The sequence below is a fragment of the Vicugna pacos genome, chromosome 1, assembly GCF_048564905.1.
Source record: "Vicugna pacos chromosome 1, VicPac4, whole genome shotgun sequence".
NCBI lineage: Eukaryota > Metazoa > Chordata > Mammalia > Artiodactyla > Camelidae > Vicugna > Vicugna pacos.
The window spans coordinates 83,294,907-83,311,895 of NC_132987.1; the positions used below are offsets into that span (position 1 = coordinate 83,294,907).

The 16,989-nt window shown below is 32.9% G+C and overlaps 1 protein-coding gene across 3 annotated transcripts in view; it reads right to left on the reverse strand.

Moving 5' to 3' along the window:
• Window positions 1-1,468: 1,468 nt before the first annotated feature.
• The window catches only part of TBC1D23 (TBC1 domain family member 23), a 51,159-nt gene continuing 35,638 nt past the window's right edge, over window positions 1,469-16,989 (reverse strand). Inside the window, exons 13-19 of one of the 3 annotated variants that reach the window (XM_006208047.4) lie at window positions 15,288-15,397; window positions 12,325-12,464; window positions 11,029-11,073; window positions 7,853-7,941; window positions 5,547-5,682; window positions 3,998-4,192; window positions 1,469-3,137 (exon numbers count right to left, since the gene is read on the reverse strand). In XM_006208047.4, coding sequence (XP_006208109.2) covers window positions 3,056-3,137; window positions 3,998-4,192; window positions 5,547-5,682; window positions 7,853-7,941; window positions 11,029-11,073; window positions 12,325-12,464; window positions 15,288-15,397 — 797 coding nt within the window. In that variant the 3' untranslated portion in view covers window positions 1,469-3,055. The remainder of the gene's footprint in view (window positions 3,138-3,997; window positions 4,193-5,546; window positions 5,683-7,852; window positions 7,942-11,028; window positions 11,074-12,324; window positions 12,465-15,287; window positions 15,398-16,989) is intronic. The other 2 variants (XM_072966280.1, XM_006208048.4) reach the window with 2 other exon arrangements.

Genomic DNA, 16,989 nt, shown 5'->3' on the forward strand with positions numbered 1-16,989 from the left:
CCAGTGGGAATGTAAAATGATCAAGCCCCTCTGGGAAACAGTTTGGAAGTTCCTTAAAAGTTAAATGTAGAATTAACATATGACAGAGTAATTCATACATACCCAAAAGAACTGAAAACATGTCAACACAAAAACCTGTATGTGAATGTTCCAAGCAGTGTTATTTATAACAGCCAAAAAGTAGAAGCAACCCTAATGTCCATCAATTAGTGAATGGATAAATAAAATGTGATATATCCATACAATGGACTATTACTCAGCCATAAAAAGAAATGAAACTTTGATACATGCCACCAACAGGGATGAAGCTTGAAAACACTATGCTAAGTCAAAGAAGCCAGACACAAAAGCCACTTTACTGTATAATTTCTTTTATCATGAAGTGTCCAGAATAGGCAAATCCAGAGACAGAAAGTAAATTAGGGGTTACTAAAGGCTGGAGGGATGCAGGAAAAGGGAAGTGACTGCTAATGCACATGGGGTTTCCTTCTGGGGTGATGAAATGTCCTGTAATTAAATAGTGGTTAAATGGCTGTACAATTCTGTGACTATAATAAAAACCACTGAATTGTAGACTTTTTAAAAAGGTGAACATAATAAAGATACATGGATTGTATTTCAATAAAAATGTTATTTTTTAAGAGTTCAAGATGTTAATGGTAAAGTTGATATATTACTTTCATCGCACACTCAACCTATGGAGTTGGATTTCCCCCAAGTCAAAGAACTGCCAATCTATGGTGGTTAGTTTTAGTACGTTAGAATATAATGCTAAGGAGTTAAAGGTCCTGTGTGAAACATACCGGTGGCAAAAGTAGTTGAGTATATATCAGTATAAATATGTCATCCCTATTAGAAAGCACATTTTATTAATAGTGGGCAAGTGGTATCAAATTATAGAAAGAAATTTACACCTTAATAAACAATAATAATACCCAGGGGTTGGGGAGAGAGGAAGGGGTACTTTTTCTTTTCACTCACTCAATTTCTTTGAGCCTTGGGTTTTCTCATCTTGAAAATATAGAAAATAGTACCAACCTCATAATGTTGCAACCCCTGCCATCCTTGAGAGTTGTAAGAGGTGGCCATCTCAGAGTGAATTCCAGTTCTGTGCTTAGTGAGCCAGTGAAGGGAGGATAAGCTGAGTGCCTGACACAGTCAATGAAATGTATTTTCATTTGATACCATGACTGATAACTGCAGGTTAGTTCAGATGAGGAAACACAAATTCAGAGAAGTAGTTCAAGGGAGTAATTTATGACATGTAGAATTTAATGTCATTAGTTTTAAACTATCTCTTTCTCCCTCCCCATCTAGGTGAACTGAAATAGGAATCTAATTCTTTCAAATTTGAAATCTGAACATCTAAATTCCACTGAAAGGACAGCCCTCAATTTTCTAATTTTGTGGTATCTATAGAGATTTACAAATAAGGGCAAAGGGAGAAAGAGAAAGAGAGACACTGTCATTAAGAACAAAGTTTTGAGTAAACTGTACTGGTTTATTTACAACTGTAATTTATAAACAGTAACACAAACATCTCTACATTAATATTATGAAAAAAGTCCCAAGGCTGAAATGGGCAAAAAAAATGAGACTTCAGACATTTCTAAAAGGGGCGCCAGAAAAAGGAAAATGCAATACAGCAGCTGTGGGGAGAGTTGTAAGTATCTAGTACTGTACCAGGCGCAATTCCATGCAGATGTCTTCAACCACTCAAGTAAATGGGATTGATTTGTTTATTTATTAGAATGCCTAGGCTGCCTTTTATTCACTTGATTTCCATTAAGTAAACTAAAATAAATGGCTGTAAACAGGGTATATCTAAATATTTCTCCCATCAATCCTTAGAGATAATCCATTACATTTTAGGACGTGTAATGATGTGAGGACCTGCTATTTCTCAAACAGAAAACAAGCAGTCATTCCATGGCCCCAAACATGTTCTGGGATTTCTCTCACCAAATGGTGAGATCCCATGATCTAATATGGATCCCAATGAATTAAACTGAGAAAGCTGCAAAATAAAGCAGACCATTTTTCAGTTTTGTCATATTAAGAGAAAAAAAAAATTTCAAACCACTGGAACTTTAGTAAGAGAAGACAAAAACCAAAGAAGAGAAAGAAATTTCAGAAAATGATGATAAAAACTGTAGCTTATACGGTTCTCTGATTACTTGGCTTTTCTTTAAGTGGGTATTAGTGTGGTCACAGACTACTGAGGATAAATCCATGTGTGCTCAACACCTGTTCTGAAATATCCTAAATCAAATATTCCACTTGTAGTAAAGATCAATGACATTTTAAAAGATACAATTCTGTCCCCCGAATGTTAATTTTAACCTTAACATGCCTATCTACTTACTATAATGCTTTTAACTGCTCCCTAGAAACCATTAGGATGAAGTTTAGTAGCTGAAGCACTCAGTGTTCAAATTACTAGCTAATGGTGGAAAGATGATTTAGAAACTGATGTTTCAACATTTCACTAGCTGGTCTGCATTTGAGTCGGCTGAAATCTTCATCTATTTCATTAAAAAAACTTCACTCTTTTTAAGAACAGAAACAGCAAGCTAGTCATTAATCTATGTAATACTTTTTTGTTTCTGATACCATTCAATGAGTATAACTAACGGTTAGCATTTAAAGGGTCTCTTCAACTAATTCTATCTCTAATTTTCAGCGAAGACATTGCAAATATGTATGTGTATGGTTGTTTTTAAATCTGAAAGTGATGTATGTTCCCTTAAAACAGCTCTTCAAAACAGAACTGCAATCTGCACCCTTAGTTCATAAGGGCACAGGGTCAATTACTTTAAAGTCATTTAATAAGTGATCTTTATAAGAAATTATTTTACAAAACCAAAAATGCAAAGAAAATTAAAAAAAATTTTTAACTGTCCAGAGGTTGATTACAGTAATTAATACTTTCTCAGATCTGCTATTCAAGCGCCCCCATAAACAAATGAAATTCTCTGGTTAGTATTCAGTCAGGAAAATACGTCCATATTTCTCTTGGTTGCCTTAATTTCTTTTGAAATAATTTTCCTTTATATTAACTTTCCAAAGCATCCAAAACTTTCATGATCTGTTGTTTTATGGCTTTGGTAGCATCTCCTGCATTTGGAATCAAATACCTATGGGGGGAAAAATAGATATTAATATAGTATCTTCTGAAAAAAAAAATATAGTGTTTTCTGTTCAGAACTCGGTTTAGATGTCATTTCCAATGGGAAGCGTTCCCTGACCTACAAAGCCAGCAGACATGCCCTCCTATGCACTCCCCATCACTTCCTTTAACATATACTCAAAAGTATATTTTGAAAGAAAGAAAATCTAAATGTAAAAGCAAGGTGAATTTTCATATTGTGTAGAGCAAGGTAGAATGAACCGCAGATCAGGAGTCAGGACAGCCATATTCGGTTCTAGCACAAGCTACCTGTGAAGATCTGGAAGTCATTTAAGCCCTGTGGGCTTTGCATTTTCACTAGAAGATTAAGATGGTTTATTTTCAACAGCAGTGTGGTCTATAGCCCTTGTGTCAGTCTGTGAACTGTCTGTCACTGGTCCACAATGAGATAAGGAGAAGCTCGTAGCAGGCTATAAATTAACTACACCATGCAGCACACTGCTTAGTTCACTGATACTTTTTCAAAATAAGAATTTTTTGATGAAGGAAAATAAAAGCAATGACTTATATTCTAAGAAAAGCTTCCTATTTAATTGCAAACCAGCATTTAGTGCAGCACTGGTGTAGATTATTCCTAAAGGCCCTTCTGTCAAAAAGTTTGTGAACTTAGCTATGGCACTTACTGAAATCATGTCTAATGGCTAAAACAGATGACTCCGGATCTGGAAGAAAAAGACAGCGAGAACACTAATAAAAGTGGTTGAAGTATCCTATTTCACCATCCATTCCCCAAAACAGAGAAACGAACTGTGGTTAATAATGAACTAATTCAGTAATTTAGATGGTATCATCCTAAGAAAACCTTACCTTTCGATTGCCAAGATTTCTATTCCTGAAGCGCTGCTGTTTCCATACTTGAAGGTAATCAGCTCAGGATGTTTTTTTTTGGATGTAATTTTAACTACAGAATTTAGTGCTTGTCGAGACTGTATATAAGCCAGTCCTTTCCGTGAAAGAATCTCCCTTAAACAGTACATATGTGTTGCAGTAACCAACAGATGACTTGACAGGGAAAAAAGCATTAAAAAAATAAAAAGAATTTTAAAGAAATGTCATTCAAAACAGCTGTTTTGATTATAAACAGTCCTGATTATTAAAAATGTTCAACTCCAGATGAAATTACTTTTGAGTTAAAAAGTAGTGGTAAAGGGTCACCTATAAACAAATAGGCTACTTAATAAAAGCTTTTAATTTTCCTTTAGATGTATGCAAACTTAGTGTTTTATTAACAGAAAACCTTGTAACTGTTTAAGTGTTACATTTTAATATGTTTATTTATGTTTAACAGTTTATATTTTATATAATAAAAACTATAATACAATTAAAATCATTAAAATAATAGATTTTTAGAATATTTTATATGGGATATGGGATATCTACCTTTTAGACTTTTAACAGTATTGTCTATATTCATAAACTATCCTCATTAAACAAACCACTGCATATACTTAATATCAAAGACCACTAACCAATACTTGGGCTGTCTTACATATTTAATAATATTATATAACTGGATTTTAAAGGCAAAATAGGGATAGAATTATCAACACACACATCCCACCTTGTGTCTCAGCTCACTTTTAATACAGTGATATTACTCACATATTTTTACATAATACACTATGACAAATATCAGAAACCCAGAATGTGGGACATTCTGCAGAACAACTGGCCTAGACTCAAAGGATTCATTCACCATGAAAAAAGGCAGAAGTGGTGGTGAGGGGAGCAGTACTGTTGTACACTGGATGAGACTAAAAGATCTAAAGGCAAATGCAATGTGTGAATCGGGACCGGATGCTGGATCAGGAAGAGAAAAGCACTATAAAAGATACTTTGGGGACACTCTGAAAAATGTGAGTGTGGTCTGTATGTTGAATGATGTTCATTTTTAAGGTTTTTAAAGACATAACAGTGCTACTGGAGTTGTGGAGGCTAATGTTCATATTCTTGGAAGATTTATGCTGAAGCATTCAGGGGTAAAGTGTCACATCTGTAAGCTTCTTATGAATGGTTTGACAAAAGGGAAGCATATGTGTACGTGTATATGTGTATATATACATATATACATCAATAGAGAGATGGGGTAGTGTGAAAAAATGTTATAAGACAGTGAATCTAGGAGAGGCTTATAAAGATGTTCAATGTACTATTTCTTCACCTTTTTTGTCTAAATTTTTCAAAGTAAAAAAATTACATAAGAATATTTTTCAAATCAAGACATAAAATACATGTTGACAGAGGGAAATTATATCTTATTGCATTTGGATAAATAAAATTTCTTCTGCAGTTAACTTTTGTATCATTACTTCCCTAAATTCAGTTTTACTTCTGAAGAAGGTATTTTAAAAAGTACCTAGGAAACATGTGTCCACTTTCTTTCACTTCTTTACAAGGAAAATGATGCTTAACGTCTGGCTTGTTTATCCAAGTCTGAATGTTTACAATCTCTTTTCTATCATCATCTGACATTGAAGAACTGTCAATTTCATCTATAAAGAATAAATTTAAGATGTTAAAAGTGGATACCACCAACTTTAAAAATGATACATTTTTTAATAGCCTGAAAAAAATTTCAGCAGTATTTTAAACATATGGGTTGAGAAAAAAACAATCAATTCTAACCCAGCTACCATATTTCCTTATGCCACTGGTACTAGTATCAAAATATTACTATGAAACATCACTGTATATGGTAAGAAAATCAGGTGAAAATACTGATAATATACTTTTCAAATATTAAATTATCTGAGGAATTTCAACTTTTTTAATTTATATAACGTAACTCTAATCTATGATAGTCTGAGGAGAGATGGCAGAATTGTCCAATAATAAAATCAGCACCCATCTTGAAGGCAAAGATGGTAGAATTCTTTTTCTCTTGCTGTTTTTTTATTGACATACAGTTGATTTACAAAATTATATTAGTTCCAGATGTACAACACAGTGAACCAATATTTTTATAGATTATACTCCATCTGCAGAGTTGCTGGTTTCTGATTTTAAGGAAAACAAGCAGAAAAATCTATCCTGAGAAAAATAAGTAAAAATCTATTTAGCGGGGTTTTTTGGTGAGAAAAAGAGACTCTAACTATTTCATTTTCTAATTTAAGAAACGGGAATTACATTCTCTAGAGTTAATAATTACAGATGTTCTTCTCTTTGCTTTTAAAGAAATCAAAATATAAAGAGACATAATTTAAAAAAAAGAAATTTCATAAATCTATCTCTTCACTTCCAGCTTAAATAAAAAAGTGAAGCCCTCATGTATCTTTGCCCAATCATACTCCCCTTCCTTCTCCACTAAGAAACAGTGACTATCCAAATTTGATGTCACATCTTTACTTTTAACCATATGTGAATATCCTTAAATAATATACAGTAGTGTTTTGTACTTTAACTAAAATTAATACAAATAGTAGACTGTTCAGTTGTATTCTTCTGCAACTGCTACCATACTCCCAACACTAAAATTTATCCCTGTTGATACACATAGCTCTAGTTTCCTCATTTTCATTACTGTGCAATTTCCATAGTGTATGTATCTGTGTATATATACATATATATATGTAAATACACCATAATTTATTCATCCATTTGCCTCTCCCCTTTGTTAATGGGATAACAAATATTTAGGGAGCGCTAGAGACTGATAGGTATCAAGAATATGGCAAAAGAGAGGTAGGAAAAAGGAGAAAAAGAAACAAATTAGAAATAACACACAGAAAATTGCATTTTCCTCAAAGCAAGTTTTCAGGAAGGTGATTCTGTAATATTTATTAAAAAGTCAAATGTGATTCCCTCTAATCTGTTAATCTTACTGTTAATAATTTACTCTCTGGTTATGCTTGCAAAAGTTCACCTAAACATGGGCATAAAAATATTTGAAACAGAAAAAAACCTGAAAACTACCAGTGTCAATTGGGAGGAGAATGATTTAATTATGGTATGCTCCATTTGTATAACAGAAGGAATTGTGGAGGTATACGAGCTGAGATGGAAAATATGCAACATGTATTACTAAGCGGAAAAAGGAAGATGAAAATTAGAAGTATTTTTTATTACTTTTTACTTTTATATACTGTTTTATTCTTTCTAACTCAATACACATTAATATTAATTATGATTACCAAAGTAATAAGTTATTTTTAAAAATAGAAAGACAGTAACAGAGGATAACAAATTTCCCTGGTACAATATCGCCATCTTGTGGCCATTTAGGATGCTGCCACCAGTTTCAAAAGGCTCTTTTCAGATGTCTCAATTTCGCAATTCCCTGAACTTCAGTTCCACAACTCTCCATCTCCTACGTGGATGGATCAAAGGGATTAGACCCAATACCATGGATTTAAATACTATTTCTACACTGATAATTCCCAGATTATCACCAGCTTACACATCTCTCTCTCCTCAGCTAAAGATTCCTGTAATCAACCGCCTACTCAGCATTTCTATTTGGGGTTCAAGTGGGCATAATTTAAGATGTCTAAAACCAAACTCTTAATAGAAAAACCACAGACTCTGCAACTCCTCTATCGAATCTCATTATGTCTTCTTCTTTTTTTTTTTTTTTAAAGCAGTGTTCAGCTAGTGCCAGGATGATCTCTATGCTCACTCCTGGTGCCTGAGGAAAGCAGTCTACAGGTAAGTGTATCACTACACCTGTGTCGTATTCCTCTTCATCCCCAATGCTGAAAACAGGCTTCACACCGCGATAAGGCTTGCCCACTCTGTCACTGCTGCTCACATGCCTATATTCAAAGAATTTTAGGAGGGAAATCATCACAGTCAAGTTATCAAAGAGTACAAGTATCATTTGAATATTAAAACAAGGCAAATGTTCTTTGTCCCCCCACATACCCAGTTTTAGGATAGCTATGTTAAGGAAATTGAAACAAGATAAGGAAATTATGTTAGCAAAAGTGGAATAAGGTCTTGGTAGGTGGCATGCTTTCAAATCTGTAAAACTTAAATTTTAAACAATTTTAATATTCATATTAAAACCAATGCATTGGGAAGTTACTTAACATCGCTGTGCTTCTGTGTCCTTATCTGTAAAATGGTGGTAATATCTACCCTTCCTAGTGACTGTGAAAGTTAAATCAGCTAATATTTTGTAAAGCTCTTATAACAATGCCTGGCACACAGCAAGTACTACATACATGTTTGTTAGGCAAAATAGATTATGAACCCAAATACTCAAATTCCAGTAGCAACGCTTAAGGCTTCTCATATGGGTGCAAATGTCTTAAGGTCTTTCCTCCTATATTTTATTACTATTACTTTTGTTTTAATAGAAACTAAGATGCTACTTTTTTTACGTAAGTAAATCATGAAAACGAATCTGCCTTTCATCTTCGAGTGGCAGAAACATAAACAACATGTAAAGTCAAATTTAATTAGTTCTGCAGGAAGTATCACCTCCCTCTTTTCAACATAAAAATTTGTACCTCATTACTTTTCATGTAATCTCAAATAAACCAGGAAGTGAAATTAAAATATTTCAACAAAATACTACATTTTTTGGAGATAGAGTATTATATATTTGTAGGATAAGGTTGAGGTTATCTATGATGAAGGAAAACTGTGGCTTTTTTTTTTCCTTGTCACGTAACATGAGATAGTTCAATGTGGAAAAAAATCAAGTTGTGTGTCTTAGTCTTGGAATTCAATTTTTCCAGAAAACAGGGATCAAACCTGTATTTTAAATAATTTTTTTCTCAGTGATAATCAAGGTATAATTTTATCACTGTTTCAAAGTAATTTCTCAACGAATGTATTATGAAATTTAACATCCTTTTGACAAGTAATTTTAGATGATAATTACTGTTTCAGGAAACACTGAGAATATAAACTACAACATTTTTATGCTGAGATGTTCATCATAGTGTTTTTTAAAATTTCTTAACACATATCATCAATAAAAATGATATCATGACCTAATTTTGTTAAGATGCTTAAAATCTTTACTTCTCCCAAAACAACATTCCTCAATAGAAAACCAGAGTTGAGTGTATAACCAAATTATAAGTTAGATTAATCAATACACTGCTTACAGTTTAAGTTAAAATCATAAAATCATTTGATTTGATGTTAAAGCATATCTAAAGTAAAATTATCCCAGAAATCATCACACTATGCTCATTAAAGGTAGAAAATGAAAGAAATTCAAATACCTATGAAACTCAGATTCATCTTTCTTACCAAAAGGCAAAGAGACAAAGAAAATACAGCTTTATGTAAAAATACATTAGTGCCATCTAGATTATAAAACTGTATGTGATTAAGTTATTGGTTCTCATCTGATATTAAATGCTATAATATAGAGAGTAACAAAGATAATGTGCACAGTAAATGCCTGAACCAGAATGCAAGTATGAATAAAGTGACAATCAAAAAAAAGAAAAGAAAAAACAAGCTATTCATTACAGATGTCGATTTATAATACAATGCAGTTTCTATAAACAAGATTACTAAAGGTTACTAAGAAAGTTCTTAAAAGACTGTCAAAAAATGAAATTCAATGGCTGGACTTTTTTAAAAAGCAGTATATTTACACTTTTTTTTAGCCAAAGTAACAACAAAAACATCTACAAAATAGTTTGACTAGATTTTAGTTTTATTTACTGAGCTCAAAAAGAAACCCAATTTGTTCTAAATTTTTGCTAAATTCTATTTTCAAAATAGATACAGCTGCCTGTGCACCAGAAAAGATAATCTGAGTTTTTTTAAAAATTAAGCATTTGGGATAAAACTTGGGAGTTAAATAAAATTAGACTAATCCAATGGATCTGTAACATGAAAAAACAGAGGATTCACAAATAGATTATAATTTTAAAAGAAGCAATTTCCTTTAAAATTATAAGATTATAACAGAAGCTCTGTAATGGCACTGTGCAGGAGCAGTCACAGTAAATGAAAACTTTTATCGGTAAAAATGCTACTTCTAGTCACTGAAAATATTGTAATGACTTGCCAAAAAAGTCAACTCTATTATTCCAAAGCTTAACTTACATTAAAAGTATGACTAGAATTTCTTTTAAAATGTTCATAGGTATTGCTATAATTGATATTCTAATTCAAATTGCAGAAAAATCATGAGCATAAAAACTATAAATTCATAAAGTTCTTTTGTTTATCCTAATTAAAGATCCAGTAGATTTTTTAACTTTAAACCTTTGGAGCTTAATGACAAATAACCCTATCTTATTTGCGGCAGAGAAGAGATGGATTATATATTAACAGGTCCACCACGGCCTAATTTCTTTCAAGGAAAAGTAAAGGTAGAGCCTTTGAACTGTAATTATTTGGAACTGACTTATACAATGATAACCCACCAACTTAAATACATGTATCTTATTAAGAAAAATCTAAAGATACTATACTATATACTACAAAATTACATAATGTATATGAAATAAAAAATTTGAACCAAACTGTGCCTTTCTTCAGGTGCTATAATTTTCTTTGTTGTTAGGGCATGTGACAGAAGCAAATGATCTGTCTCCAAAGCTAATACCCTGCCAACTCTGAGACTGCATATTTTCTTTGTTTCATCTTTCTCTGCCTCAGAAAAAAAAAAAATGCGGATTTTAATGAAGTTCTTGGGTTTGAATGCACTTATGCAGCAAGGAAAAAAATTAAAATGATCCAGCAAAAAAGCAAAAAGAAAAACAGATCAATCAGCATCACACACTCCTAAAGGCGGAATGAGAAAAGTTTAGCATTTGAAACAGCTGCATGAAATCTTAGCCAAGACAGGATGAGGCTTATAGACAGCATGAGGCATGCTAAAGAAAAGGATGGTCCAGGAAAGCTGCTCTAATTCATTGGCTTACCGCTCAGTACATGTTCTGTCTGGCCAAGGAAGATTGAAAGACATTCTATAGCAAATTGAGGCAGAGGACAGAACAAAAAGATGATTATTAAAAATGCAACAGCTTTAAAACAAAAGTATAGTATAATCAGTTTTTCTAACCCAGAGTTTATATTAAAAAGAAAATGTTTTGATCATCCCAAGTACAAAGAAAAGTGGGGAAAAAAAAGTTTCAAGTGATTCTTTAAAGCAGTCTTTCTAACTTAGAATTATCACTAGTTCATTTTAAAATAAAATCTTGTGTTCATGCTACAAAATGTAGCAATAATAGTACCCTAATTCAGTATGCACTAAAATTATTTTTTTAATTAGGCTTTTGAAAGCAGATATAGTTTTAATGAGCAAAGAAAATCTTTCAGGCTTGATAAAACACTTTAACATTATCAGTTGTCCATTTTAGACAAGGTACAATTTTTTGGATTAGTGAAAATAACCTACCTCTTTTCTATTTACTAGATGGAAAAAAATATACCTCTATATGCATATTACTATAAAGTAAAAAATAATACATTCTTGATATTCAGTTCTTAAAGTCAAATATTTCAACTTTCCAAAGGTACTGCAATTAAGATATGAGAGTGAAACTGAATACTATTATAACACATTTCCAAGATCAGGCTTGCTTAGAAACAAATTCTGTGCTGGCATTATTAGGTTAGCTTTGAACTCTAAGAACAATTCCAGAAAGAAACAACGTAACAGACATTCTTAAACTTGCTTATCCTTTGTTAGCTGGGTACTTCATTTGTAATTCATGGGAAAATAGGGGTCACAAAAGGCTGTGAACATAATTCTATGAAGATCTGAATTCTTAAACTTAAGAAAATGGGTTTCTGCCTTATTTAGTATGACCAAATTTTCCTGGTTTTAAATTGCTGAAGCAGAAGAAGAGGGTCCTGCCATGAGGTACTGCACTTAGTAGATGATTCCCAATCATTTGATACATGGGAAGCAGCTACTATATCAAGTGTGATACACATAATAGCACTGGAATATTTTTTCTAATGAATGGCATGAAGGAGCAGAATTATTACTTGCTTTCTACTCTGAGCAGTGGGAGAAGAGAGGGGAATCTTTACACTCAAATTTTACAGCAATAAAGAACATCTCTGATTATAATGAAAACTGGAATCATCTAATAAAAATGTAATTTACAATCCTTTTCTAGAACACATTCTATTCAACTAACATTTCCTATAAGATACTTTTCTTTAGTTTTAATTACTCATCACAGATGCATACCATATAGGCAACTCACCGGTCCACAGGAGTTGATGTATTCTCAATAAAACTGATAACTTTTTCCCTGACATTAACGGATTTTGTCTTCAAAGCAACAGTCATTTTATTTACTAGTGATTTCATTCCTCTATCATTTGAACCATTAGAAGATTCACCCTGAAAAAAAAAAAAGTACTTAATTAACGGCTCTTCAAATGATTAGCAGACACAGTACTGCTAAAGGTTATCTACACGTTACGCACTGAATTGTGCTCCCCCAACCAAGTTCATATGTTACAGTCCTAGTTCCTGGCATACCTCAGAAAGTGACTGTATGTGGAGACAGAGCCTTTAAAAAGTAAATTAAGGTTAAATGAGGTCATATAGGCAGGCCCCATCCAATATGACTGATGTCCTTATAGGAAAAGGGGGATTCACATGCAGGGAAAAAAGACCATGTGCCGACATGTCAGGAAGGCGGTCATCTGCAAGCCAGAGAGGCTCCAGAGAAACTAAACCTGCCAACCATTTAATCCCAGACCTCTAGCCTCCAAAACTATGAGGAAATAAACTTCTAACCCATCTAGCTGGTTGTATTTTGTGATGGCGGCCCGAGCAGACTGATGCACTGGGTGAAACCATTTTAGGAATGGAAGGTGGAAATGAAAAATGAGGATATAAATCGTCATTTCAGGAGCCTGAAATTACCTACTTTATTCATTAAGAAATAAACTTATTGACCTTTTCTTAACTCAGATTACTCTATAAAAATAAGAAAAAGCATAATCAGAATATCATTCATATAGCTAAATTTTTAAACATTCATTTCTTGTAAATTTTTGTTGTTTAAAACATTTTTACTTAGGCCTTTAATTTCCCTACATACCAAGTGTAACAGGTGTGAGTATAATTCTTTAATTGTATGTAATTGCTCCTTATACTCTACAGGGCAAGCTGGCAGTAGATGGCCACAGTTTAAAAACGAATCTATCTTTTTGCCCATTATTCCTCTTCAAAATTTAAGGGATGGAAAAACAGAAAGTATTCTAGGATTTAAGAGCTATTTGATGGAAAACTATGCTGGTATTAAAAAAAAAAAAGGCATGCTTTTTTTTAAAAAAAGCATTTTAAAATGCTAAAAAAAGCTCATGTGTTCAGAGGCAGAAAATAAGGCAGAAAAAAATAAAACTGTATATACACTCTGATCACTACTTTTAAAATAAAATGCTACAAAACACAGATTTGAAAAAAATATTCAAAATATGAAGTTGTTATCTGTGGTAGGGTTACAAGTAACTTTATTTTCATAAACTTTTCATATTTACATGATACTATAATGAACATGTATTATTTTTATTTTTAAAAGAAATAAATTATTAACTAAATAACACAAAAATAATGTTTCTACTTCCATATTCAAATTCAAAACCAAATTAAACTGCCTGTGGAAATTCTTTGGTACTTTCGAATGTAACACAACTTTAAGACAGTTTCTTTTAATAGCCTCAATCACTGTTTTTCAAATCTGAAGACAAAACTAATAGAAAGACTATCAAATGCTGTGGGTGGGAATACAAACAGAATAATGTTTTTTGCAGAGCAATTTGACAATAATGCAGAATTCTAAGGATTTTGATATGTAATCTTTTGATCAAGTTATTTCACTTCTAGGACAAAGTAATCATGTCACATGCAAATATATTACTACAAAAATTAATTGTAGTAGTGTTTATAATAGAAAAAGACTGGAAGCAATGTAAATATTCAACAATAGGGGACTAACTGAACAAGGTATAAATAGCCATACTATTTAGTTGTTCAAAATGAAATAGCAACTATTAAATAAGTGGTGATCTCATACAAAAAGCCCTTATACCTAGAGGATCAAGCTGAAAATCTAAATCTCAGACAAGTCTTATCTGCTGCCAGTCTGACAGTAATTTGCTGTGACTTACACGACTGAAGATAAACCTCAGCTAATCATCTAATGAGTTACATTTTTATAATAACTGCTACACAATATGTGACAGGTAGTACACTTTGCATTTACTTCCACACTTAATCCTCATTTCAGTCTTACGAGGAAGACTGTTATTATCATCTCCACTGCACATATGTAGAAACCAGAGCGGAAAAGATCTTGCTGGTGTGATCACAAAGTAAGCTATGGACACAAAACCGGAATACCCAGGTAAGTCAGACTGGTAAGCCCAAGCTTGTGCTGATGACCCTGTACTGGAATTTTCCTTGCATTTCTAATTTAAAGAATTATCATTAGGTAGATGAGGACTATTACTTGTTAAGAAAATGATTTAATGACACTTAATTCAAATGACATGAAGTACTAAAAATGCACAGAAGACTTATTGCCCAAATACTTCCAAAATAGGACAGAATGGATTTACCCACTAGAGCAAAACCCTGCAGTAATATACATCTCAATAACTAAAAATCAAATATAAAGAGATTGGCAATTAGTTCTTGTCTTCTCTGCCTGGCCCTTCCTCAATTATGGGTGGACTGAAGTCCTATTCACGGTGTCTGTGGTGGGGAGGAGGGATAACAGATAAGGTATTCAGGAGATGTGACCATGAACCTCAGCATCCTCTGCGCCCAAACTAATTGGGAGAGTCCCAGAACTAGCTAGTCACAGGACTCAGAATTATCCCCATGATATTCATGGTATTTGAGCTGGAGTAGATATTTGGACTAGATATGATATGATATTTAAACTGGAGTAGAAAATGGTCACTAGGTCATACCAAGATGCAGCTGAACAGGGAGAAACCTGAACTCAGCATGTGGACCACCAGAACTCCTGGCTAGTTTAGCAGTGAAGGCCTGTTCCCATCATTTCATTAACCTCACAATAATATGACTCCTCACGGTATGTGTTTGAAATATTTTGACTCCATTTCTGTTATGGTGGGTATTTAGTTGTTAATCACCTTTTCTGGGCATTTATTCAAATCTGGTGACACAGTCTACATGTACACTTACATCAACAGAAGAATTGATACTGCTCCTCGAGCCTGAGGTACTAGCAATCCAATGGCCATATCCATTTTCTGGTCCATCCACATTAATGTCTGCCAGGTGCTGCTGCAGTGCTTAAAGAGAAACAAGAAGAAGAAAAAATCCTGACATACCAACCCCCTTTGGAAAGACTCATTACTGGAGAAGAATAATAAACACGTCATAGCTGAATGAAAAAGGATTCAAAGGCATAATCACAAGTATTTCTTTTAGCGCCGCTATAAAGGAGTAAAAGACCCCAGGCTACAAAATGTCTCCCTTTTCCTCTTCTTCCTTCTGAAGCCCTCTCTGCACACACAAAACGTTTCTTAATTGACCCGAAGGATGACAATAATTGTATACATAGGCTTAATGTTTTCCTCTTGGGAAGACAGTCTTTCAGGTGTTAATAAAAAATATTAGCAATATTTTTATGTCAAAGGATTAATAGAAAATCTAAGGTGGCTTTTGTTTATCCAAAGGAAACATCAGTTAATCCTTCTCATAATAAAGAAGTAGTCTTAGGCATTAACTGCTATGGAAAGGGAGGTTATTCTTGAAAAAGAAATACTTCATAGTTTAGAAAAAAGTTCCCAAACCCAGACTATATATACTATTAAAAAATGCTTTTCAGACACTTTTGAAAACAAGCTTAATAACCAAGTTTTGTATCATGTTGTCAGAGAATTCCTAATAAATAACACTGGGCCTTAGGCCAATACTTGCTTAACATTAGTGCCTATTCAAATAATCCCTTCTGTAGATCACTCTGGGTATGAGCCTCAAAGGTAGTTAGTTACCTGGCCATGATATACAGAGATAATAATTCTTACTCAGGATGAAATAGGCCCTAACCCATCAAAAATCCTAAATTACAACATAAGAAGACATTAAGTTAAAACTTAATCTTACAAGACTCCCATGATTGAAACTCAAGATTCTATTCCCTCCAACAAATATTAATTTAATTTTATTATTAATTTTCCTAGTAGTTACAGTTCAGTATTTGTATCTCTTTTCCTAATGTAAGACAGGTTCTTTATCTTTTAACTGAACTATACTTCACATAGTTGTACATTTAAAGTGTATAAAATGTTGATTTGATATTTATATTATTGTATTATGACTTTTATTGTAGCAATAGTTGCACCTCTGTCATGTCACATAATTACCATTTCTTTTTTTGTGGTGGGAATAATTAATATCTAGTCTCTGCAAGTCCGGTGATTATAATACAATATTATTGTCTATAATCACTATACTGTGCATTTAGTACTCCAGGGCTTATTTGTCTACTAGATGCAACTTCTATCCCTATATAACATCATTTGTAAAAAAAGACAGTCTCTCTTTTTCAGTCTTATTACCCTGACCTAATCCTTCATAGATCCTTAAATGTTTGCCGGCAGAGACTGTCAATATTTTACTATCCTAAATTACCAGATATTATCTGCAGATTTGAAAACATCAGCTTATTTGTATTATTCCATTCAGTCAACACTTTTTAAGCAGCTAATACTTTCAAGAAGTTCAAAAATAAAACGAAAACAAAACAAAACAAACAAAAAAGCAAATAGTACGAAGGGTATACAATGTAAAGTATTCCTCTTACTCTTGTTCCCAGTCCTATCTATTTCTCCTTCTTCAAAGAAACAAGTCATGTGGGCAGTTTTTCACCCATCTTTAC